The 27,236-nt window shown below is 41.5% G+C and overlaps 2 protein-coding genes across 5 annotated transcripts in view; one reads left to right on the forward strand and one right to left on the reverse strand.

The window, feature by feature from the left end:
- Window positions 1-18,089, forward strand: part of LOC108700078 (wiskott-Aldrich syndrome protein family member 3) — a 79,694-nt gene extending 61,605 nt beyond the window's left edge. For all 3 annotated transcript variants that reach the window (XM_041575113.1, XM_041575114.1, XM_018232947.2), the window contains exon 10: window positions 18,009-18,089. In XM_041575113.1, the coding sequence (XP_041431047.1) occupies window positions 18,009-18,036 (28 nt within the window). In that variant the 3' untranslated portion in view covers window positions 18,037-18,089. The remainder of the gene's footprint in view (window positions 1-18,008) is intronic.
- A 133-nt stretch (window positions 18,090-18,222) lies between these two features.
- On the reverse strand, window positions 18,223-26,799 carry LOC108700079 (G-protein coupled receptor 12). 2 transcript variants are annotated; one of them, XM_018232948.2, is made up of 2 exons: window positions 26,002-26,799; window positions 18,223-20,033 (listed from the first exon to the last, which is right to left on the reverse strand). In XM_018232948.2, the coding sequence occupies exon 2, from the start codon at window positions 20,029-20,031 to the stop codon at window positions 19,009-19,011; it is 1,023 nt and encodes a 340-aa protein (XP_018088437.1). In that variant the 5' UTR covers window positions 20,032-20,033; window positions 26,002-26,799; the 3' UTR covers window positions 18,223-19,008. The 2 variants fall into 2 exon arrangements, with proteins under 2 accessions (XP_018088437.1, XP_041431049.1); XM_041575115.1 differs by lacking the exon at window positions 26,002-26,799 and adding an exon at window positions 21,840-24,135.
- Window positions 26,800-27,236: the final 437 nt, after the last annotated feature.

The following is a 27,236-nucleotide window of genomic DNA, read 5'->3' on the forward strand; positions in this document are numbered from 1 at the left end:
AACATTCATTGGTCAGCTGTGTGAAGGCAAGCATTTGACTGGTTGCTATGAGTTACTAGAAAAGCTACACATTTTGGCTCCGTTATCAACAGTGGGCAGAGTGTATTAGAGAAGGTGCAGAGAAGGGCATCTAAGCTGGTAAACGGTTTAGAAAATCTTAGCTATGAGGAAAGACTGGCCAAGTTCGGGTTGTTCACGCTGGAGAAGAATAAGGAGAGATATGATAACTATGTATAAATATATAAGGAGATCATATAATAATCTCTCTAATGCTTTATTTACCAGTAGGTCTTTCCAGCTGACGCAAGATCACCCATTCTGATTAGAAGAAAAGAGGTTCCACCTAAATATTCAGGAAGGGTTTTTTTTACAGTGAGAGCTGTGAAGATGTGGAATTCTCTCCCTGAATCAGTCGTAAAGGCTAATACATAAGATAGCTTTAAAAAGGGCTTGGATGGCTTTTTAGCAAGTGAGGGAATACAGGGTTATGGAATTTATTTGCCAGGCGCGCCAGTGACAAAAAAAAAAATTTTCCGGCGTGGAAAAAAAACGGACGTCGCCGTCAAAAACGGGCCCCGGCGTCAAAAACAGCAAAATTTGCCCATCACTATTATGGAAGATAGCTCATAGGATAGCTCATAGTACAAGTTGATCCAGGGACTAGTCCGATTGCCATTTTGGAGTCAGAAAGGATTTTTTCCCCCTCTGAGGCAAATTGGAGAGGTGATGGGGTTCTTTGCCTTCCTCTGGATCAACTAGCTGTTGGATGTGTGTCTTTTTTCAACCTAACTTACTATGCAACTTACTATGTATTTGCATCTGTTCAATTTTTGCAACTGGCTGAAAAAATGCTGATCAATGACTATGGGTTACTGCCCAGTTGCAAATTTGCACAATCCCAGTTATGTTTTGTGCTTCCTAAGTAGCCAAGATGACCACAGCCTTTTAGCAGTATGAGCTGCCCCAATAGCCCCAATGTCTCCCCATCTTTTTTCTGCTCATTCATAGCACATGCTCTCAGCTGCTGTCACTTACCTGAGCTTAGGAAACTGACTCACAATGTATGGTATATAGTTATGTAATGTCAGATTCACATTACATGGCAACTCATAAATAGGGATGTAGCGAACGTCGGAAAAAAAGTTCGCGAACATATTCGCGAACTTGCGCAAAAATGCGAGCGGTTCGCGAACGGTTCGCGAACCCCATAGACTTCAATGGGAAGGCGAACTTTAACATCTAGAAAAGACATTTCTGGCCAGAAAAATGATTTTAAAGTTGTTTAAAGGGTGCAACGACCTGGACAGTGGCATGCCAGAGGGGGATCAAGGGCAAAAATGTATCTGAAAAATCTGCCTGTGTGTGCTTGGAAGAGATAGTGTAGGGGGAGAGCTGTTAGTGATTTCAGGGACAGATGATAGTAAGTTTGCTGGCTAGTAATCTGCTTGATACTGCTCTGTATTGGAGGGACAGAAGTCTGCAGGGATTTGAGGGACATTTTAGCTTAGGTAGCTTTGCTGGCTAGTAATCTACTGTTCTCTTTAAACAACTGCCATACGTTGACCTTGTAGGCATTGTTTGCCCAGTTTTTTTGGACGCAGCCACTGAAGCACAGTTGCCAGAAAAAATATGCCATATAAATGCTGAAAATAGTCATTTTTCGCCATACGTTGACCTTGTAGACATTGTTTGCCCAGTTTTTTTGGACGCAGCCACTGAAGCACAGTTGCCAGAAAAAATATGCCATATAAATGCTGAAAATAGTAATTTTTCGCCATACGTTGACCTTGTAGACATTGTTTGCCCAGTTTTTTTGGTTGCAGCCACTGAAGCACAGTTGCCAGAAAAAATATGTCACGTAAATGCTGAAAATAGTCATTTTTTGCCATATACGTTGAGTCAACGTATGGCAAAAAATGACTATTTTCAGCATTTATATGGCATATTTTTTCTGGCCTCTGTGCTTCAGTGGCTGTGGCCAAAAAAACTGGGCAAACAATGCCTACAAGGTCAACGTCGTTGACCTTGTAGGCATTGTTTGCCCAGTTTTTTTGGCCACAGCCACTGAAGCACAGAGGCCAGAAAAAATATGCCATATAAATGCTGAAAATAGTCATTTTTTTGGTCGCAGCCACTGAAGCACAGTTGCCAGAAAAATTATGCCATATAAATGCTGAAAATATAAATTTTTTTGGTTGCAGCCACTGAAGCACAGAGGCCAGAAAAATTATGCCATATAAATGCAGAAAATATGCATTTTTTTGGTCGCAGCCACTGAAGCACAGTTGACAGAAAAATTATGCCATATAAATGCTGAAATATAAATTTTTTTGGTTGCAGCCACTGAAGCACAGAGGCCAGAAAAATTATGCCATATAAATGCAGAAAATATGCATTTTTTTGGTTGCAGCCACTGAAGCACAGAGGCCAGAAAAAATTAAACCAGTAGGGTTTGCACCCTAGTTTGTAACGGTGGCGGAGGGAGGAGGAGGACGCTAAAGGACAGCTGTGTGTGGAGTCATGAGGCTTGAAGAGAAGGACAGCTGCATAGAAGTCAGAACAAGTCTTCCGGCGTGCAGTAACCCTCCGAGATCCACCCCTCATTCATTTTAATAAAGGTCAGGTAATCGACACTTTTGTGACCTAGGCGAGTTCTCTTCTCAGTTACAATCCCTCCTGCTGCACTGAAGGTCCTTTCTGAGAGCACACTTGAGGCTGGGCAAGACAAGAGGTTCATGGCAAATTGTGACAGCTCTGGCCACAGATCAAGCCTGCGCACCCAGTAGTCCAGGGGTTCATCGCTCCTCAGAGTGTCGATATCTGCAGTTAATGCCAGGTAGTCCGCTACCTGCCGGTCGAGGCGTTCTTTGAGGGTGGATCCAGAAGGGTTGTGGCGCTGCCTTGGACAGAAAAACATTTGCATGTCTGACGTTACAGACTGGCCAAAGGGCTTTGTCCTTGCAGGTGTGCTCGTGGCAGGATTACTGGCACCTCTGCCCCTGGAATGTTGATGAGTTCCTGAAGTGACATCACCCTTAAAAGCATTGTACAACATGTTTTGCAGGCTGGTTTGTAAATGCCGCATCTTTTCGGACTTGTGGTATGTTGGTAACATTTCTGACACTTTATGCTTGTACCGAGGGTCTAGTAGCGTTGCGACCCAGTACAGGTCCTTCTCCTTAAGCCTCTTGATACGGGGGTCCTTCAACAGGCATGACAGCATGAAAGACCCCATTCTCACAAGGTTGGATGCAGAGCTATCCATCTCCGCTTCCTTATTATCAAGGACTGCATCATCCACGGTCTCCTCCCCCCAGCCACGTACAAGACCAGGGGTCCCCAAAAGGTCACCACTAGCCCCCTGGGAAGCCTGCTCCTGTTGGTCCTCCTCCTCCTCCTCCACAAAGCCACCTTCCTCCTCTGACTCCACTTCTGGCACCTCTCCCTGCGTTGCAGCAGGTGCCTGGGTTCGTTCTGGTGATTCCGACCAGAAATCGTGCGCTTCCAGCTCCTCGTCACGCTGGTCTACAGCCTCATCTGTCACTCGTCGCACGGCACGCTCCAGGAAGAAAGCGAAGGGTATTAGGTCGCTGATGGTGCCTTCGGTGCGACTGACCATATTTGTCACCTCTTCAAAAGGTCGCATGAGCCTGCAGGCATCGCGCATAAGCACCCAGTAACGGGGGAAAAAAATCCCCAGCTGTGCAGATCCAGTCCTACCACCCAGTTCAAAAAGGTACTCGTTGACGGCCCTTTGTTGTTGCAGCAGACGTTCCAACATAAGGAGCGTTGAATTCCAGCGAGTCTGGCTGTCAGAAATCAAACGCCTGACTGGCATGTTGTAGCGCTGCTGAATGTCAGCAAGGCGTGCCATGGCTGTGTAGGAACGTCTGAAATGGGCCGACACCTTTCTGGACTGGGTGAGAACGTCCTGGAATCCTGGGTACTTGGAGACAAAACGTTGGACTATTAAATTTAACACATGTGCCATGCAGGGCACATGTGTTAAATTGCCTAGTCTCAACGCTGCCAACAGATTGCTTCCATTGTCACACACCACTTTTCCGATCTGCAGTTGGTGTGGGGTCAGCCACCGATCGGCCTGTGACTGCAGAGATGACAGGAGTACAGATCCGGTATGGTTTTTGCTTTCCAGGCACGTCATCCCCAAGACAGCGTGACAACGGCGTACCTGGCACGTCGAATAGCCTAGGGGGAGCTGGGGGTGCACAGGTGTGGAGGAGGAGAAGGAGGACCCAGCAGCAGAGTAAGAAGAAGAAGAAGACGAGGTAGAGAGCGATGGAGGAGTAGAGGTGGTGGCAGAACCGCGTGCAATCCGTGGCGGTGACACCAACTCCACTGTTGTTGTTGAGCTACCCATTCCCTGCTTCCCAGCCATTACCAAGTTCACCCAGTGGGCAGTGTAGGTGACATACCTGCCCTGACCATGCTTGGAGGACCATGCGTCAGTAGTCATATGGACCTTTGGCCCAACACTAAGTGACAGAGATGCGGTAACTTGGCTCTGCACATGTTGGTACAGGTGTGGTATTCCCTTTTTAGAAAAAAAATTGCGGCTGGGTACCTTCCACTGCGGTGTCCCAATTGCTACAAATTTGCGGAAGGCCTCAGAGTCCACCAGCTGGTATGGTAAAAGCTGGCGGGCTAAGAGTGCAGACAAGCCAGCTGTCAGACGCCGGGCAAGGGGGTGACAGTCAGACATTGGCTTCTTACGCTCAAACATGGCCTTCACAGAAACTTGGCTGGTGGCAGATGACTGGGAATGGGAACAGGTGGTCAAGGTGGAAGGCGGAGTGGAGGGTGGTTCAGACGGGTCAAGGAGAGCAGAGGTAGAGCAGTAAGATGCTGGACCAGAAGGAGTGTGGCTTTTAGTTTGCCTGTTGCCTTTGAGGTGTTGCTCCCAAAGTGCTTTGTGCTTGCCGCTCATGTGCCTTCGCATAGAAGTTGTACCTATGTGGCTGTTGGGCTTACCAAGGCTCAGTTTCTGACTGCACTCATTGCAAATTACAATGCTTTTGTCAGAGGCACACACATTAAAAAAATCCCACACTGCTGACTTTTTGGAAGTGTGCGATCTGGCGGTAACAGTAGAAGTTGGCGGAGTTGGCGGTATTGGCGGCAATGGCGGGTGCGTTGGCCGGCTGAACACAGGTGCCGATACATGTTGTTGCCCTACTGATCCCTGCGGGCTGTCCTCCCTGCTTCTTCTAAGTCTTATTCTCCTACTGCCTCTCTGACTCTCCGTCTCTCCATCTGAACTACCCTCCTCTTGCTCTCTTCTACTAGGCACCCACAAAACATCAATCTCCTCATCATCATTCTCCTCAGATGCATCAATTTCTTCTGACACATCACAGAAGGAAGCAGCAGCGGGGACCTCCTCCTCATCACTCATTATGTCCATCTCTATCGTGTTCTCTGCCAGAATTAAATCTGGTGTAAGGTCCTCATCTCCTTCATCTTCTTCTGGCAATAATGGTTGCGCATTACTCAGTTCAAGAAACTCATTGGAAAATAACTCCTCTGACCCCAGTGAAGAAGGGGCACCGGTGGTGGAGGAAGTGTTACGTGGGGTGGCCATAGCAGTGGAGGATGAGGAGGATGTTGTGGTAAAGTTAGAAACGGTAGAGGATGGGGTGTGCTGTGTAAGCCAGTCAACTACCTCTTCAGCATTTTGGGAGTTCAGGGTCATTGGCTTTTTAAAACTGGGCAATTTGCTAGGGCCACAGGATTGCATAGCAGCACGGCCCCTAGCACGGCCTCTGCGTGGCGGCCTGCCTTTGCCTGGCATTATTTTTAAAAAAACAACAACAACAACAAAAACTCAGTTGGTTTTTCTGGAAACGATAATACACACAGCTAGATGGCGGGTTGAAGAAAACACTGTGCAAATAATGCCTACAAAGTCAACGTATACACTACTACAGCGGTGGATACGGATTACGTAAAATATATGAATGCTGCTTGAAAAAAAGTAACTCAAGTGGTTTTTCTAGAGACGATAATATTATCAATATTTAGACAAAATGTGAACAAGGTCACACAGCTCGATGGCGGGTTGAAGAAAACAGTGTGCAAATAATGCCTACAAGGTCAACGTATACACTACTACAGCGGTGGATACGGATTACGTAAAATATATGAATGCTGCTTGAAAAAAAGTAACTCAAGTGGTTTTTCTAGAGACGATAATATTATCAATATTTAGACAAAATGTGAACAAGGTCACACAGCTCGATGGCGGGTTGAAGAAAACAGTGTGCAAATAATGCCTACAAGGTCAACGTATACACTACTACAGCGGTGGATACGGATTACGTAAAATATATGAATGCTGCTTGAAAAAAGTAACTCAAGTGGTTTTTCTAGAGACGATAATATTATCAATATTTAGACAAAATGTGAACAAGCTCACACAGCTCGATGGCGGGTTGAAGAAAACAGTGTGCAAATAATGCCTACAAGGCCAACGTATACACTACTACACGCGGTGGATACGGATTACGTAAAATATATGAATGCTGCTTGAAAAAAGTGACTCCGGTGTTTTTTCTGGAGACGGTAATATTATGGATATTTAGACAGAATGGGAACAAGGTCACACAGCTCGATGGCGGGTTGAAGAAAACAGTGTGCAAATAATGCCTACAAGGCCAACGTATACACTACTACAGCGGTGGATACGGATTACGTAAAATATATTATGGCTGCTTGAAAAAAGTGACTCCGGTGTTTTTTCTGGAGACGGTAATATTATGGATATTTAGACAGAATGGGAACAAGGTCACACAGCTCGATGGCGGGTTGAAGAAAACAGTGTGCAAATAATGCCTACAAGGCCAACGTATACACTACTACAGCGGTGGATACGGATTACGTAAAATATGTGAATGCTGCTTGAAAAAAGTGACTCCGGTGTTTTTTCTGGAGACGGTAATATTATGGATATTTAGACAGAATGGGAACAAGGTCACACAGCTCGATGGCGGGTTGAAGAAAACAGTGTGCAAATAATGCCTACAAGGCCAACGTATACACTACTACAGCGGTGGATACGGATTACGTAAAATATATGAATGCTGCTTGAAAAAAGTGACTCCGGTGTTTTTTCTGGAGACGGTAATATTATGGATATTTAGACAGAATGGGAACAAGGTCACACAGCTCGATGGCGGGTTGAAGAAAACAGTGTGCAAATAATGCCTACAGGGCAAATAATGCCTAAAAGGTCAACTTATACACTACTACAGCGGTAGTAAAATAAAAAAAAGTAAAATAAAAAAAAATGAATATTAAAAAAAAAAAATTAAAGTTGGTGCTGCTGAACTACTAGGAGCAGCAGATTAGCACACCAGTCCCACTCCCCAACACTGCTAGACTAATAGCACTGGGCTCTTATAGTAGTAGTAGTAGTAGTAGTAGTAAAACAACAAAAAAATAAATAAAAGCAGTCCTTACAAGGACTACTGTTATTGCAGCAGTCAGCAGATGAGATCAGAAGCAGGACAGCTGCCCACTGCAGCTACATACAGAGCACTGCAGTAGAAGGTAGATTACTAGCCAGCAAAGCTACCTAAGCTTAAATGTCCCTCAAACCCCTGCAGACTTCTGTCCCTCCAATAACAGAGCAGTATCAAAACGATTACTAGCCAGCAAACTTTCAACTGTCCCTGAAATCACTAACAGGCAGCAGCTCTCTCCCTACACTATCTCTTCAGCACACACAGGCAGAGTGAAAAAACGCTGCAGGGCTTCGGTTTTTATAGGGAAGGGGAGTGGTCCAGGGGAGAGCTTCCTGATTGGCTGCCATGTACCTGCTGGTCTGGGGTGAGAGGGCAAAAAAAAGCGCCAACAATGGCGAACCCAAAATGGCGAACGTCGCGCGACGTTCGCGAACTTCCGGCGAGCGCGAACACCCGATGTTCGCGCGAACAAGTTCGCCGGCGAACAGTTCGCGACATCTCTACTCATAAACTATTCTATCTTGCACCAGAATTGAATAAACAGCCCTAGAGCAACAGCTACTATGAGACGTGAACCTTATTTTCCTCTCCTTAGCTCTTCCCCAGCTGCCCAGATAACACTGAGCTTGTGCAGTTGCATGGGCACTTAGGAGATGGGTCTAACATGGTCTAAGGTAATGAGAGAATACCAAATGAAAAAGGTTGGCACAAACTGGATCACTCTCTAAGAGAGTGGAGCCTATGCCTATGATTAAGAGCCATAAAGGCACGAAACGCGTAAGGCATTTGGGATGTTGTTGTTCTAAATAAATACATTTTTTAACTACATCGTGGAGAGTGATCCAGTTTGTGGCAACCTTTTTCATTTGGTATTCTGTCACAGTGTCTTCCAGAGCTGAAGGCTTAAGGTGTGAGCACCTGGATCCCCCAATGCATTGGGTAAGTCAAACCCTCAAAAAATTTACAATTTGGAGCTTGAAGCACTATACAAATAATTTATGTATATAATCTCTAAGGTAATGAGCTCTTGGGTCCTACTTTGAAGGTCATGTGCATTACTGTTATAGTGCTGCTGAATGTCTGGGGTGGTACAGTAAGTTTACTATATAACAGGCAACATTTATAGCCATTTTAAAAAATGAATATGGTTAAAAATGGCATATTTTTTGCATACTAAATTTATTGCACCAGCCTAAAATTTTACCTTTTCAATAGCAGCAATGATCCAGGACTTCAAACTTGTCATGATCTTGGAAAGTGTCTGTGACACTCACATGCTCAGTGGGCTCTGAGCAGCTGTTGAGAAGCTAAGCTTAGAGGTTGTTGCAAATTATCAAGCAGAAAATGAGGTTGGCCTGTAATATAAGCTGATGCTACAGGGCTGATTATTAATTTCTGGTGTTAATTGCACTGGTTTCTGTGCTGCCATGTAATAATTATCTGTATCAATTACTAGCCTTATCAGCCTTATATGTGACATTTATATTCTATGTGTACTGTATATTGTGAATGGGTCCCTTAGCTCAGTAAGTAACAGCAGCACAGAGCATGTGTAGTGAATCAGCAGAAAAGAAGATGGGGAGTTACTGGGACATCTCATCTGGAGTCACAGCTCTTCCTCCTAAAGGACTGTGGTTCCCTTGGGCTGGTACATAAGCCCAAAACATAATGTTCAAACTTCCTAGCCTACTTCTTTATTAAGCTTTAGTTTTCCTTTAATGTGCTATTTAAGTTCTCCATTAAGAAGCTTTTGTAATAACACTGACAAAATGTGTTGTCATGCAGTTTCTCATTGTGGAGGGGTTAATCGACAGCTGAATCCAGTGCGCGCACAGTTTGATAACTAACTCCTGATGTTAAATAAATGGCTTTGGAGGCTGCATGCCAAGATGTTGCTTTACGTGCATGGTGGGGTTATTTATAGGCACTTGACAAAGCACTTTGCTTTCAAGGTAAACTTGCAGGTAACCAGATGGCTTTTATTAGCATTTATTAGCATCTTTATAAGGTAAAATAGAATGCAGTATATATATATATATATATATATATATATATATATATATATATATATATATATATAAACACACTCATCAGGTCTATATATATATATATATATATATATATATATATATATATATATATATATATATATATTTCTCTGCTAACAGAGCTGGAGAGAGTGCAGAGACGTGCAACTAAATTGGTTAGAGGGACGGAAGACTTAAATTATGAGGGTAGACTGTCAAGGTTGGGGTTGTTTTCTCTGGAAAAAAGGCGCTTGCGTGGGGACATGATTACACTTTACAAGTACATTAGAGGACATTATAGACAAATGGCAGGGGACCTTTTTACCCATAAAGTGGATCACCGTACCAGAGGCCACCCCTTTAGACTAGAAGAAAAGAACTTTCATTTGAAGCAACGTAGGGGGTTCTTCACAGTCAGGACAGTGAGGTTGTGGAATGCACTGCCGGGTGATGTTGTGATGGCTGATTCAGTTAATGCCTTTAAGAATGGCTTGGATGATTTTTTGGACAGACATAATATCAAAGGCTATTGTGATACTAAGCTCTATAGTTAGTATAGGTATGGGTATATAGAATTTAATTAAAAGTAGAGAGGGGTGTATGTATGGATGCTGGGTTTTCATTTGGAGGGGTTGAACTTGATGGACTTTGTCTTTTTTCAACCCAATTTAACTATGTAACTATGTAACTATGTAACTATGTAACAGCACTACTGGTCTCACCTCGGTAACAATATCTGAGAATCCGTGGCCCAACATACATTCCATCAATCACTTTCCCCAGGAAACTGGGGACCTTTTTGTCACCATACCACAATATATATATATATATATATATATATATATATATATATATATATATATATATATATATATATATATATATATATACTTGGTACCTGACACTTGCAACTAGCAAGAAACTATAAATCACAAATAAATAACACTTTCTGCGAACCAATTGTTCTATAATGCCACGAAGAAAGAAGCATGCCTCCATGTAGGCAGCTCCATGTAGCAGCTACTAAGCCTGGGTAGTAATAGTTCCATCCTTGCTCACTGGGTTTATCTTCCAAAATTTCAGACAATTTCATTCTAGGGTGAGGCTTCTGCTGTAAGGGTGCTAGTAGCTCCTTATCAATTTGGAAGTGTGTTTGTGCTTAAAAGCATAATATATAAGCCATAGCAACCATTCCAACTACTACAATTTGCCCAACAACAGTGGCACATAGCAATTACCATGGGTTGGTATTTGCAGAGCCAAGATTTGCCCCCAAATAATCAATCCTGTGGAGGGGGGGGGTCTAAATGAAGCTTGTAATCACTTTACAATACCTTTGGACAACTTCATATGTTTGGGTATAAAGGTATTTACTGTATGTTTAATAATAATAATAATTTGAACCTTGAGCTATGGAAGGCCTTTTTTCAGTGAACCTCATCTCATCACTGATGAATGAAGCAGATATCTAGGGGTCTTGTAGTTCGCCTCCTCAGCCAGTTCCTAGTATCCATTCTCATATGACTAAGTGTCCCTGGTAGACACGAAACGCGCCAGGCCTTGGTTCTTAATTTTGGGGAATAAAATAACCTTTTAACCTTTTACAATATGACTCCAGCTTTACTACTTTGTGGGTCCAGGGTTGTGCCAGCCTCTTTTGATGTTTCCTAGTGTTTGCTCCCTTTGCTGAAGGTCTGGGGCATGTGCACCTGGGCCCACAGTGTACAGTGGTAAGTTCAATCAACACATTCTAATACAGCACATACTGGTTACATAATTGTATAGTTTGAAAACAACTGGCAGACTGGATTTTCTGTCCAAAAAGATTAACTGAGACCCTATAGTACTGCTCAATGTTCTTTCGTATCTCTCTCTAAAGGGACCCACATACATATGGAAATGGATGGAAATATTGGAAGCAAATTGGCCAGACAGCCCAACTCTATTGCTGTGTGTATATCCACCTGTAAATGGCAACTAATAAGCTTTCATAGATAATTGTATTCACAGGAAAAAACACATTTAGGCTTCCCTAAATAATAATAATAAAAAGGTCCATGCATAACACAAAGTGAGCCACGTTGCCTCTTACTTTCTGTGCTGTGGTGATGCAAAAGTCAATTGCCATTGCCGCATGCAAGGGATTGCTTATTAACATTTAATAATGAAAACTCAATTCCAGAATTCCTCTCCATTTTCTAGGAAGCTTTGACACTGAGCCGTGTCAGCTGGAAACAGGCCACTCACCTCGGCACTTCTGTTATGGTTTAAAGATTGACTTAAGCAGTAGTATTAGTGTTAGTTTAATTACAATAATGATTAGAACAAGATGCTTTTTGTATTCTATAAATATTTTACGATTCAACCCCCTCTACCTGCTATGACTCAGGGGCCACAATCACCACTGCCCAGGGGTGTCGGGTGTCCTTAGCCTTTAAAAGGGGAGATGTCCTGTAGTTCTTTATCTTTGGAGCCTACTTTCTAGAGAAGGTGATTGATGCTGGAGAGACTGCGGTACATTCTGTATGATTATCCTCCTATTTGTCAATCACTGGTTACAGCATTAAATACAAAAATTTGGAGCAAAAAAGCCACTGAAAATGCAATTGACAAAAGTGTTTGCACCTATATGCATTCATTTACTGTAAACCTGAGTCGAGGGCTGATTTTACAGCTGTAGGAATGTTCAGTGTACTACAAGGGGCACCAATTAGCCCAGTTGTGCTTTCCTTGAACATATGGTATTTCAAGTTCTCCTACTGGTGGTATTTCAGTTTCCCTAGGGGAAACTGACGACAAAAACACATACTTCTCAGCCATGGCTTAATATGTAAGGTAAAACTGATGAGCAATACTGAATCAGATGGCTACAAACATCTGTCTGGAGCAGATATTCCCCAATACTCCAATGCTTCTGGAACTGTTGCTCCAGAACAAAAGTTAAACCTTAAAGGATAAGTAAACCTTTAAAATAAGTAAATGTAAAATTGATGAGGGTGCTATTCTGAGAAATTTTGCAATGTACATTCATTATTTATTTTGTTTTTATTGCAAGATAGTAAGGGATATCTGTACTGTTATCATGAATGGATTTTGTTACAGCAGTGCCACCTGCTGGTCAGTTTCCCATCGTCTGACAAACCAAGTAGTCAAGGAAGTTGTCAGAAGAAAGAGGCTGCTCTGATGTTTTTCTGCTTAGGAAAAAAATAGAAACCTTTCTCATAAATTTCCTAAGCAGAAGACTGGTGGTTAGACTGGTGGGAAAATGACCAGCAGGTGGTACTGTTGTAAAAAAATTAATTCATATTGTATCGCTTAATATCTTGGAATAAAAACAAAATGATTAATGAATTTACATTGCAAAATTTCTTAGAAGAGCACTCCATTTTATATTCACTTATTTAAAAGGTTTACTTATCCTTTAACGGGGTTGTTCGCCTTCCAACACTTTTTCAAGTTCAGTCCGTTTCAAATAGTTCACCAGAAATTAAAACTTTTTCCAATTACTTTCTATTTTCTATATGTGACCTTTCTTCTAATATTGAAGTGCAAAGTCTAATTTTTCAACTTCTAAAGCAGCTCTGGGGTCGCCGACCGTAAACTGTTCTAAATGGATACATTTAGTTAATACATTTCTTATCTTTATTCCTGCTGAGCAGAATCCAAAATTGTAAGAGTTGAGAGTCTGTACCTGAATTACTGAGCTGCCAGACTCAAACACCAGAGACAGGAACATTGAACTTTAAACTTAGATTTTGAAATAACAATAAAAAATAAAAGATGGAAAGTAATTGAAAAAAGTCTTTATTTTTGGTGAACAATCTGAAAACAATTGCACTGAAAAAAGTATTTGGAAGGGGAACAACCCCTTTAAAGAGGAGCCTCAAACCAAACATTCAGATAACCTTTGCTCTATGATATTAATATACTATATACGTAGCAGTAACCTGTGGGTTGGTACCCTAAATTGGAACCCCATGATCTCCTTTGAGAAAGTGAAATTTCCTTCTGAAATAGCCAGCAATAAAAGGGGGTAGGTAATTCTATCCTCAATTGTGGGTCTCAAGGCAGAATCTCCCATTTAATCTGGATCCCACAAAAAAACATTTTATAAACCCTGCTCTACACCCTGAAAAACGAAAGGAAATTTCATTCTAAACAACTTTCCAAAATGCTTCAATACTTCACCCCACTGCCTGTTCTTACTACTTATACCATTTAAAAGTTGTAGAAAATAGCAAGGAACACACATATACTTCCTACTGCTGCCTGACATTGCATAGTACAAGTAAGCTCACTATCCCAAAGAATTATGCTTTTGTCTCATGTATTGACACTGAACCCACTGTACCACTCTGAATCCCTCTGTCACTAAGACATGCACAATGCATGACATTTGTTCTGTATAATTTTGTGCCACTATCAAACACAGAAACACTGTTTTCAATTAGCACAATAAATAAATAAATGAGGAACCAATAAAAGCTGAACCCTGCCACTTGCAATACTAATCCAATTAGAGCAGAGGTTTCCAAACTACTAGGGAGGCCCAAAGTCATGGTATGCATAAAACTTTTAGTCTTTTAATTATCTTTATGTGACTTATAAAAATCACTTCTAATTGTGCTGTACCTTTTTGTATGTTTGTAAGGATCCTCTTTTGACACATACTTTTTTATGCAAGTCTTACCATGGTTGTCAGCAGCACCTTGTACCTTCCATACTAGTGGAGGCAATGAAACCCTTGCACACAGGCTGCAGATTGTCGAAGACTGTTTGCCCAATGAGATTATTTGGACATGTATTGTCCCTATGGAATTCACAGTCCAGTTACTGTTGCATCATAAGGGGTATATTGGGTCATTGATCTTAAGAATAAGAAACACAAGTCATTATACAATGGTTACTGTGGTATGCTTGTGGGAGACTAGCATGAACTGAAGTTGTGTATCTAATGCATATTGGTACATCACTTTTAAGTAACCTTATAGTATGTTCAGGGCTGCTCCTGTCACGAGGCAAGGTGAGAACCTTGCATCAGACAGCAGTTAGCAGCCAGTTACCAAGGGCGGCAAAAAGCCTTGAGTATGTTATGGAATGGTCAATTCTATATCAATGTTGCTGGATTTTCTTTTCTGCTACTATTGGCATCTTGTCATTGAGTCTTTTGAGAATGGCCACTTCTAAGCAACTTTTCAGTGGGGCTTGATTTTAAATGCATGGATGTTAGGGTAATTTGGATCAGATTGCTGAAATTGCAAACTAGAGAACTACTGAATCAAAAGCTAAATATCCATAAATAATAAAAAATTAAAGCCAACTACAAATCACTCTCTACATCATCCTAAAAGTTCATTTAAAGGTGAACAACCCATAAGGGTGGTGGCAGACAGGGAGATTAGTCACCCAGCGACAAATCTTCTCTATTTTGGGCTACTAATCTCTGTGAAATGCCTTCCCGCCGGCAAGAATAAGAATCACCGGCGGGATGGCATACAAATCACTTTCCGAAGTCCCATCACAAGGAAATTTCGGGCAACTTCAGAAATCCGAAGCGCTTTGTATACCATCGCGCCGGCAATTCGTATTCTTGCCAGCGGGAAGGCATTTCGGGGAGATTAGTCACCCGAAGTAGAGAAGATTTGTCTGCCACCACCCTTAGTGGAATTTAGTAAGCTTAGAACAAAATCTTTTTAGCCCCTGATCAATTTAGCCTCTGGTAAGATGGTTTTTATTCCAATATTTATTCTTCTGCAGTATAACAATTGATTTTCGGCTGGTCTGTCACTCAGTGCAGATGACATTCTAACATACTTGTGGCTCCATTATAAGAAATACAGATACAATTGTGTTGACTTCTAAAAGTCTGAATAAATTCTGAATCCTTTTGGGAGCTAAACATTCCTGAAATAGTGGCAGAGAAAAAATATAAGTGACGGTGGCATTCATCTTTCCCAACAAAATCAAAAAACCACTGCAAAAAAGCCTGATTTTGAAAGCTGCATTTTTATTGAAGGTACAAAATGAGAAGTCAGAAAGTATCACATATTTGCATTGAACACTGTTGTATATATAAAAAAATAATGATTTATAACTCTGGAGTAGACTCTGTTTTGTTCCTTGAAAACACAGGACAAGTACATAAATAAATAAATCTGAAAATGAGTTAAAAAAAATATAGACAAGAAATCTTCCATGCTTTGAATTGTCACATCCATGTAATAAATGGGTTTGCCGAGAAGCAAGTAGACATCCTGATCATGCAAAGTAACATGGCCCGATCTGTTTGGGAGCGGAGAGGGACGGCATTGGGATCCATTTTATCTTTTTGCATCAAACATAGAAACTTTGGGATAGAAGGCCTGGAAAGAAATCTTTTAATTAAAAGAATAGCATTTCCCAGAAAGGCTAAAACTTCCCAAGATTATTATGGGGTATAAGTACCGAGAGAGAGGTGCTACATTTAAAAACAGAAAAAAGCAAGATAACCTTTAAAAGGTAATTTGGTGGCACTTTATGGCTAAACCAACATAACAATATCCATGGATAAACCACAGGGCTTTTACATACAATTTGCTCTTTCTTCTAAGCATTAACTTTTAGGACAATGGCACATATTTTTTTTCATGAAAATTTGGTGGCGATTTCAGGAATTTTTATGCTATTTTAACAAAGAAAAAAAAAAATCACAGCAGGCAAAATGCTGACACCACTCCATCTGCCTTAACCCTTAGGTAGGGTATCAAAGGGGGAAAAAGTGCTTTCATATAAATCACTAGGGCTGTAAGCCTTCATAACTCAGAAATACTGATAAGTAGTTACTAATAATGGTGCATTCTAGCAACTACCATGTACCTCTACCCACTACCTGTTCTGTTTCTGCTCTATAAGCAGGAAGAACAAGCTACTCTACATCTTCTCTATAACAGAACTGCATGGCAGTCTGGCGTAAAATGTAAATTATGCCAACCTATGTACATTTGCCCCAGACCCCTTACATAAATATTTAGCATTTTTATGAATGACATTAATTTATATCTTAAACATTAACCAGTTATTTTTGTTTTGGAGACTGCTCGGTTTTCCCCACATTATCTCAAAACAGTTACAAGTAGGAGTTCAAAGGGGCAAGCATTTTTCTTGATTTCAGATTTCACATATCTGCACGTATGAGGTGTGTTTCACAATTAATTAGACAAAACATGTTTGTGATTTCTGTGGCCGATGCAGGAGATCTAAATAAGCCGGCAATTAAATTATTAGGCTCTATCATCCCAGTAAAGGTTTTGTTCTTCATGGAGCCATTATAGTGGTTTAGTGGGAACTATAATGAGAAGCCAATAGGTGCTACTAAGGAATGAAATGGCACCAAAAGGATCTTTTTAAAGAGCACCTAGAGGATGCCCGATATAGCGCCTATTAAATGACCAAACGTACTCCTATAGGGGACATAATCAGATTATGGACACCCAGTACCATGTACAGTATGGACAATCTGCAGATATCTATAAAACTAATGCAGTTTCTGGGCAGGATGTTAAAATATAAAAATGTATGACAAATTCAATAACTCAATATTACTCAATGAGTATAAACAATTATATTTCCATGTCTGGAGCACAACTTATTGTGTCCACATTAATTCCTTCCCTGCATATCAGTGTTTACACATCAGAGTGGGAGATGATATGTTGCTGGCTTTGCTGAGCCATTCCCCAAAGACCTCAACTCAACTAATGCCATGAATAAAATTTTCATATTCATGATGGAGCATGCATAGCTGAAGTAAGCAATATAGTAGCTTCCAGTCCTCTGTATTAATGCGACTGTCCAAAGAAGCAATGATTTTTGCACACAGTTGGGCTTATTTACTAGCACTGGGCAAATGTGTACCATTATTGTAACCCATAGCAACCAATCATCAAATAACTTATATAGGAAACTTAGAGACTGAAAGAATATGTCTATGGGTTATTTCCATATTGCCCAATATTCATAAATTTTAATTTGTTTTATGAACACTGGGAGTCTAAATAAATAGTTGCCCATTGAGCTGGCCATGCCCAGAAAGATCTGCTTTTTTAGCTAGTTTGGCCTTCCCTTGTGTCTTGGTGATTGTACTGAGAAAAAGGAATTAAGATCATGGGACAGAGTTAGGACTCTCAGAGGTGACAGGTTTAGGTGCTGCCTTGCTTGCTGAGATCTTTATATAATAGTTTTAAAAGCACAGGGCCTGTATATTTTTTACCAGCCTTACTTAGTCATCTGAATTGACCCAGGATGAGTTGGATGAAATTTACATGGCAAGGCCCCTAGCCAGCAGCATAGTGCTCTCACTTAGCAGAACACATATTATTTCAGATAATTTTAAATGGTCTTATCAAAAGCTCTATTGAAGGATAAATACAGTATAGCTTTTGGCAAGCACAATTTATCTAGCATAACAAGGGCATGGTTTTCTGCTGAACATTGCATCTTTGCTTATCTCCATTTCTAGGCATGAGTCTGATCTGGCATTATCATGAGAGTCGGGATACTGTTGCAGAGATCATTATTAAGTGGACTCAGAAAACAGAAGCATTATTTAAAGGCAAGAAACAACATATCCTCTACTTCTTGTTAACGGGATCGGTATTTTTTTCACAAATCATCCCTTTAAAAAGACAGGCATGTATTAATATAGCAGCTTCAATCCTTGTGTTTGGCACTGAATGGGAAGTGTGCAGCTCGGTGCCTTCTAAGGCTTCCAAGTGACTACCTTTATACTGCTTGCTCTGCATTCACCTCTCCTAATTCTCAAGGATTCTCCCACACCTCAAGTTGGGTTTCCTAATCACTAGTGAAACTTGCAGAGGCCACTGACCTGGAAATTATTTCAGATGTTGCTATTACTATATCTGTCAACGAAAATGAGTGTTTGAGCGTAGGCAGCACAGTGGCGTGCTTTTGCCACAAAAGATCTCGTACGACTTTGCCTTCAGCTGTCGTTAATAGCAAATACCAGTGGTCAGCTGGCAGAGGATACTGGCAGTTTTAGTAGACCTCAGCTAGAAGAAGGCAATCTAATTTACCTATTTTAGAATATTGTAATTGTCCAAGGAAAACAGTATTGATGCAAATTTTCTAGAGGTACTGATTAGTGAATGGGGGAAATACCAATAACAACAGTTGTATGGTGTTAAGGGCAAAAGCAGTTACCCCACCTAGACTGTTATTAACTACCAAATTGAAGTGGAAGGGTAAATGTCCACCTACAGAAGCTAGAAAAACAATTAAGAATGGGGTTCATTAATGAGATATTCTCTCTAAGGCCAACAAATCATTGGGTAAAAACAGAGCAAATAGTTAAGTGCTTCTTTAAATATCCTTATCACATCTTAAAGCAATAAATAATTTATCGATTGTAAAAATAAAACAATAGTTTGACATCTTTTTTTTATATTCCCTCCCAACTTGGCACGTCACAAGTCCCTCTCTAATCACACAGTCTGTGAATATTATACATCACTGGAAGTTCTGGGTCCAGACAAGAATCTGGGTGGTATACAGCCGCAGCAAGCCAGCCACAGTGACTTCTGAATATCAGGATTCCTGAAGGCATATATGATGGGGTTCATAACAGAATTGAAAGCCGCCGGCAGCACCAAACAGTAGGTGTATATCATAGGATAGCTTGAATCTGCTAACAGGGAATAGACAGCAAATGGAATCCAACAAAGTGCAAAGGTGCCCAGTATAAGGGACAATGTTGAAACCCCCTTCCTGGTACTGGAAGCTTGGGATGTAGCCATGAATTGGTGTTGCACGGCAATCTGTTGGGCATGTCGGAAAGCGATCCTACAGATCTGCAGGTACAGCTGCATCATCAAGGCAAAAAGCAATAGGAATGAGACCGCTAGTACTGCTGCATTGTTCTTGGTGACTGGCCTCAGGACACTGCAAGATGATGGTTCCCTGACACAGTTCCACCCCATGATAGGTAACAGACCAATGCAGATACATAAGGCCCAGAGTAAGATCAACATTGTATACGTAAAGGTCAAAGTCCTCTCTGTGTGGTAGGTGAGGGCATTGTAGAGAGACAGATATCTGTCCAATGTTATGGCCAGCAGGCTGCACACAGAGGCTGAGAAAGTAGCTAGCAATAGTCCAGCAGAGCTCAGGGTAGCCAGTTCACTGTTAAACACATAAACCACTATGAAATTCACAATGAGCCCCAGGCCAGCCAGAAGATCAGCCAGTGCCAGGCTGCCAATGAGTATGAACATAGGGGCACGCAGAGAGGGTGTATAGAAGAGAATAGCTATGACTATGGCATTCTCACAAGCCATGATCGTCCCTGTCACACAGAGTATGATGTCCCATGGATTGACAGATTCATCTGGGGAGAGGTCAGATGTGATGACGGTGGAAGAGTTTGTGTCCCAAGGGTCATGCTGGTGGTGGAACATCCTACCAGAAGAATCATTGTGGAGATTCACCAGGTGGTCCATAAGGGAGACTTCAGGCTGGTGAATCATTGCTGAATGTTGAAAGGGATCACAATGTAAAGACAAAAAAAAAAGAACATTATGATACACAGCTACAGCAGAGATGGAGCCCTCATCATTAGGGTGCAGGCTAAAACATTCCACAACATGCTTTGGAGTGTTAATCACCCCACATCAAAACAGAGAACAGCACTTCATGTGCATTTCTACCCACTTTGATGTGTATAATTCCCTGAGGAATGCCATGGGTTAAAATTACATTGAGGCATTAATATATATTATAAGTGGCGATCTCCCTTATTGCCTAAGGGGGCTGGGATACAATTTGCTTCTCTCCAATCTGGCAGATATAAGTAATTAGAGACACCCATTCTACAGAGGCCCTTGAAACTGCCGTCCTCTCTTTCTGCAGACGTCTGTCACATGCCAGGCACCTCATTACAGAACAATCTGCCGGAGAAGGTGCTTTGGCTTCCTAGCTTTCTGGATCTTTTGCTCTAAGAGATTCTGCGTGCCCTTGAGCCTGAATTCCCCTTTCTCTTTATTCAAGGTGAGCTAAAGAAGCACTTTGTGCACCCACACATTGTGCCAGCCTCTTGCTACAGACATACCTGATATGCCAAGATATGCCTAGCAACAATGGAAGGTGTAAATTATATGATCTGTGTCTCAATAACAAAGGATCCTGCCATAAGCCTCCGAATAAACCTCCCTCTTCAAATATCACATCCCTAGATATATACATGTCTTTACTCAGCAACTGGAAGGATACCATATATTTGCCTGCAGGATTACTCACATCAATCAAGCTCTCTCTAAGGTAAGGCTTGAACATTCAGTCCCTTCCATAGCACAATCATTCAGACACATCATACCATGACTTTTTGTTTTGGATAATGTGACTGCATTAGGATATTGTAGGATTCCCTCTGGCTGCTGGATAAGGTTGCTAGAAATAGCCACAGCCTCTTGTAATACCCCCTAAAGAGAAGCACACCTTGGCTCTGTTTCTATAAGATAAAAAATTCTAGATCATTCTCTCAACCATAATTAATTGCATTTATGGCTCTTAATATCCCCATCCCCTCTCCAGCACATGAAACTCTGATCTCACCACAAAAATGTTAATTGTTATATACTATCAAGGCAAGGGGGCCTGCAGCTCCCCGCGCTGCAGCTCACAAAGCAAAGGCTCCTTTCATTTATAACAATTAGCAAGTGCATCCTCCTTAGAAAAAGGATTGATAGCTTAGGCATCATGCATGCTGCACTGAGCTTTCTATCAATGATTCAATAAATCACTAACTCTTTCTCTAGTCTTGACTGACTACATATCTCTACTAATTCATATAAACAGCATTTTGTACATTCCAAAGGACAGCACTAAACCATGTGTATCATTTTAAGAAAGTCTGGCGAGAAGTCTAATTCTAGGACCCATGCCTGGATATATATAGCTGGAGATATAAATAGCTATGCACACCAATTGTAGTGCATGCACACATGCACATTTATGCATCTGCTTATAGACAGCCATCCATCAAAATTCACTTCTTAGAGCAGTGTACATTTTTATATATATATTTAAATATTAACTTAAACAGCAGTCACATATTGACTGATCTGCACTTTAACAGCATGTATATGCTCAACACTTGATTATGTCTCTCTTTATATATATTAATATATGTAAGTGTCTATCTCTATGTCTGTCTCTAGATGGTTGATACATGCTCACATGTAGTTCTATGCCCACAGATACAGTCAGTCTATACCCACATGCTCCAACCTCTCTTTCCCATTGCTATGAGCAGTTCTACAGCCTCATGCCTCCTTACCTTTCAGATTTCCTCTGTCTCCAGCTCTGTCCATTTGTGCTAGTCCTTGCAGTCCTTGTTAAGTCTCATTCCTTGGTTAACATGGCTAATAATGTTAGCAGATAGCTGTCTTTGACTTGCACTTAATATTCTTGCCCCATTGGGTCTGCTGAAAAATCTCAACTCTGACGTCAAAGTGTTTGCTTATATTCCTGATCAGCTCCCAAGTCTGTGAATCAGAAGGGGCTGTGACCAGAATACTAATGAGTACACACACACAGGGCCACTTGCAGCAGCAGTGGCAACACACACACACCACACCTCTGGAATTTCATTCATAAGATTTTTCCCTATGTATAGGGCACACCTCCGTAAGGTCAGCTCCTTACAAATTACTCCCATTTGTTTTCCATCAACAGAGAAATGCAGGCCTTATGCCCCTCTAATTAGATGCAATTTAACGCTTTATCTCATATTCCTTTTTTGAAATTGACATCTCATTCTGCAGATCAGTCTATCTATAGATCAATGTATCTATCTATAGATCTATTTATCTGTCATTAATAAAAAAAAAAATTCTACAAAGCTCCCGGACCCTGCAGCTAGCATATATTCCATATCCATATATTTATTCCATATCCCTGTTCTTTCTCACTAATTCTTTTCATAAACCCTGCTAATAATGGCACTGCTGCTGCTGCAGAGCCCTATGTATTTACAGTTAAAGAAAGTATCTACCTATACGCAATAAACTTTTGTTATGTGTACAAATAATAATGATACTAATGCATCACATTAATTGCTGTGTTTGCGGCACAGAGATAGAAAATGGAAGCTGCTCTCAATCATTAATTCTTGCGTGACCATCTCCGAGACCCTGTCCCTCCCCTGATGACGTTGGATCCAGATGTTGGCAATGTCATCAATGCAGAGGATGTACTTTTAAGGAGGGCTGCATTTTAACCCTTCACTGCCTTTTCTGCTTCCCTAATCACGGTCCGTGTATTATTCGGCAGACTGTCAACCACGAGTTAAACAATAACCTCTTCTGCGTCATTAAATAATCTATTGTTTATGTTACTGCAGAGATGCAACCCCCCCCATTTTCTCGCAGTCAATATATTTCCTTTTGGCAACTAAAGTTTCCATAGTAATATTAGGACCGAGGGATCCCTGACCCATAGAATGAATCTGCTCTGTGAATGGAATACATAGAACACCAAGGAAAGTGACAGCTAAAAGGAGGCACCCAGGGATATAAGCAATTATTCCATAGCCTAATCAAATCATAGCCTTAGCAAGGGGGGGCAAATATAATAAAATTAAATGTTAAATGGAAAGGCTGTTTCCAAATACAGTTAAAAGTCTGGTCTGTATAATTTTACAATAAATGTAGCATCATAACATAATAATTAGGTAATAATCATAAATCTTGTGCAGAACCCCATACATTTAACCCGCAACACGTCTTATTATTACTAAAACCCTGTGCAGCCAACCAGTTTCTCAATAGGATTTTAATAGCAATAGCGATTCAGTTACTTGCATGCATTGGTTATTCTTGTCAATATCAGGGGTGGAAGAAACTGAAGACAAGATCCCCATTCTGTAGGAGCTAATGAGCTCCTTGTGTCAAAGTAGGGGAATTTGCTTCTTGACGCAATGCACAAGATTTGGTGATCAGCTTCACGCATGCAGCTTCATTTTTGACTTACAAAGCAGTGTGTGTGTGTGTGTGTATGTGTGTGTGTGTGGGGGGGTAGTCTAGCATTGTAAATTGATAGAGGGTTCATCTTAAATGATGGTAGAGGTTTGTGCTCTTTTCTCTTGTTTCCTTCCACTGCAAAAGGGGATCACAGAAGATGTACTTCTAATTAGTTCTACCTCTGCCTTCTCAACCTCGCCAATCACCTCCACCCACTTATCCCTGAAGCTCTGCATCCTACTTTCATATTATCATTGATTTTTTTATCACCACCTACACATCATTGGGGACTTCCCAGTAACACTGCCCCCACATAACCCCATTTCTTACACATACAGCGGGGTAATCAGGAACAGTGCTGGACTGGGCCTCTTAGGAACCTGAAGTATGACCCCTACAGTCTCTAAAGTCTGCCAGATTTCAATTTCCAACTGTAAGCGTAGAAAAATTTTAAATTCCGATTCATCTCATGGATGTCCCAGAGGTTAATAACTATTTTACTTTTTTTGGGCAGTGTTTTAATCCTTAAGAATGCTCTCATGTTAGCAGTTCTATATAGTAGACTGGTACTATATGAAGCAGAAAATGGACAAATAATATAATTGTATGCCAGTGCATGCAGTCACTAGGGATGTCGCGGACTGTTCGCCCGCGAACTAATTCGCGCGAACATCGGCTGTTCGCGTCCGCCGAATGTTCGCGAACGTCGCGCGACGTTCGCCAATTTGGGTTCGCCTTAGCTGGCGCTTATTTTTGACCTCTCACCCCAGACCAGCAGATACATGGCAGCCAATCAGGAAGCTCTCCCTCCTGGACCACCCCCACACCCCCTGGACCACTCCCCTTCCATATATAAACTGAAGCCCTGCAGCGTTTTTTCATTCTGCCTGTGTGTGCTTGGAAGAGCTAGTGTAGGGAGAGAGCTGTTTAGTGATTTGAGGGACAGTTGATAGTAACTTTGCTGGCTAGTAATCTACTTGATACTGCTCTGTATTGTAGGGACAGAACTCTGCAGGGATTTGAGGGACAGTGAGTTTAGGTTAGTTAGCTTTGCTGACTAGTAATCTACCTTCTACTGCAGTGCTCTGTATGTAGCTGCTGTGGGCACTGCTTCTGATCTCATCTGCTGACTGCTGTAATAACCCAATAGTCCTTGTAAGGACTGCTTTTATTTTCTTTTTTGTTTTTTTTACTTTGCTACTGTAAGAGCCCAGTGCTATTAGTCTAGCTGTGTTGGGGAGTGGGACTGGTGTGCTGCTCCTCCTAGTAGTTCACCACTACCAGCACCAACCAGAGTCAAAATTGTTACAAAGTATCTTATTTGCACCTGTTAGCTGTTCTGAGCTCTCTGCCAAAAGCTAATTAAGTTAGAAACAGTTTTTTTTCTGGCTGTTCAGTTCAGAGAAAAGAGGGACTGGTGTGCTGCTCCTCCTAGTAGTTCACCACCACCAGCACCAACCAGAGTCAAAATTGTTACAAAGTATCTTATTTGCACCTGTTAGCTGTTCTGAGCTCTCTGCCAAAAGCTAATTAAGTTAGAAACTGTTTTTTTTCTGGCTGTTCAGTTCAGCGAAAAGAGGGACTGGTGTGCTGCTCCTCCTAGTAGTTCACCACTACCAGCACCAACCAGAGTCAAAATTGTTACAAAGTATCTTATTTGCACCTGTTAGCTGTTCTGAGCTCTCTGCCAAAAGCCAATTAAGTTAGAAACTGTTTTTTTGCTGGCTGTTCAGTGCAGAGAAAAGAGGGACTTTCCAGTACAAAAGAGGGACAGGGGGTTGAGTGGTCAAAAGAGGGACAGTTGGGAGGTATGCAAGTGCCACCTAGCTGTGTGAGCTTTTTCACATTCTGTCTAAATAACAATAATAATTCCGTGTCCGTAAACATCACCTGAGTGATGTTTTTACAGCAGCAATAATATATTCCGTATCCACTACTGTATACGTTGCCCTTGCAGGCATTGTTTGCCCAGTCTTTAACCAAGTGCCACCTAGCTGTGTGAGCTTTTTCACATTCCGTGTCCAGAAACATCACCTGAGTGACATAGTGTGATTTCTGCCCTTTACAGCACAAAACGCAGCGCTGTGTCAACAATGTATTTTTCAGATACATTTTTGCCCTTGATCCCCCTCTGGCATGCCACTGTCCAGGTCGTTGCACCCTTTAAACAACTTTAAAATCATTTTTCTGGCCAGAAATGTCTTTTCTAGCTTTTAAAATTCGCCTTCCCATTGAAGTCTATGGGGTTTGCGACGTTCGCGAACCGTTCGCATTTTTGGAGGCAAGTTCGCGAATATGTTCGCGAACATTTTTTCCGCCGTTCGCTACATCCCTAGCAGTCACACGTGTACTGTATATCTGTAAATATATAAGGATCTGTATTAGTCTGTCTTTATATGTTGTTCTTCTCAGTCTGTGTAAGTGTGTGGTTAATAACTTTTGTTTGCTGCTTCAGACTGTGTCTCCACCACTGCTTACCTGGATATACTGCCCTCGGCTGTTACTTTATGCTTTCTGGAAACTTCTGGTGAGAACCAAAGCTTAGAAAAGCCTTCAGAGATGGACCTAGAATAGTTGTCTTGCAGGAATCCTTTATTCATCATAGCAACATGTGCAATCTTCTCTGTACTCTCCTGAACAAGGGATAGTGGGTAGTCAACTTTGGTCACATGGTCACAATCAGTTGTTGCTGGTTTGCAGCTCTGAGCCATATAGAGAGAGAGAATAAGCATGAAATATACACTGTGTCAGCAGAGTCAGTAGTACTGGTGCCCAAGGTGAACATTGCCACCACAGGGGTGCTTTGTTGAGCTTTGGCAGAGTATTTCTGCAGGGGAACAGGAGGTTCAACAGTTTGTTAGCACAAAATCATTGCCAGAGAGCATCAGTCTATAGGATCAGCCAGGAGATGCTTTTTAGCCAAGCAGGAAGATGACCAACCGTAACAGTCAGAACCTCACTTCTGAGGATGTACTGTGCCTTAATGTGAATGTGGTGGTTTAATAATGTTATGATCATAATAAAGTTGTCATTTAATCCAACTTTGTTTTCAAAATGTGTGTACTTCCACAAAACTCAGTGAAAAACAAAATGTTCATTGATCATTAATGTTTCTGGCATAATCTTTGCTTTTAATTCTCCTAGCCTGCCCACTGCCTCTTCCTCCAGACTCTAGAACCTTGCCTTTGCTTGCCAATGTCTTCATGTTTCCAACCAGTGGTGTAATTAGATGTTACGACAGCAAATTAATTCTAGGGCCCCCAATATTGTCCTTTTTTTAACAATATATGTTGAAAGTGCTTATTAATTAGGGTCTCATGGGCCCCCTATACCTCCTTTGTAGATATGCCCCTGTTTCCAACATGCTTTCTAGAATCTGCCACACTGATCAGAGGTGTATTTATAACCTGCGATGCCCTAGACTTCCAACCAAATCCAGAATTTAGTTTATGGACTTTTCTGTGCGGGACAATGGAAGGTGGCTATTCTTGAATGATGCCATTTCCTTATGGATTTTGCTAAAAACTTGAATGTATAGATAGAATTTGATATGCCTAATCCCTGCAATGCATAAGCACCTGGTTGAGTTATTGGCCATTAAGAAAAAAAGACATGGTGGAGTGGTCTGCATGGCGACCTGAGCTGTAATGCATCTGGGAGCTCAGCAGTCTCTTATCCTGAGACACCACCTGTGCTTCTGAACCAGGGACAAC

Source organism: Xenopus laevis, chromosome 8S (assembly GCF_017654675.1).
Source record: "Xenopus laevis strain J_2021 chromosome 8S, Xenopus_laevis_v10.1, whole genome shotgun sequence".
Taxonomy (NCBI): domain Eukaryota; kingdom Metazoa; phylum Chordata; class Amphibia; order Anura; family Pipidae; genus Xenopus; species Xenopus laevis.

What these genes read in the sequence shown, in the direction of transcription:
- LOC108700079 (XM_041575115.1), bottom strand. Translation starts at nt 21,873, where the DNA reads ATGGACAGAGCTGGAGACAGAGGAAATCTGAAAG. An exon ending in AGACAGAGGAAATCTGAAAG is followed by an intron (nt 20,034 to 21,839) that starts GTAAGGAGGCAT and finishes TTCAACATTCAG; the next exon opens with CAATGATTCACCAGCCTGAA.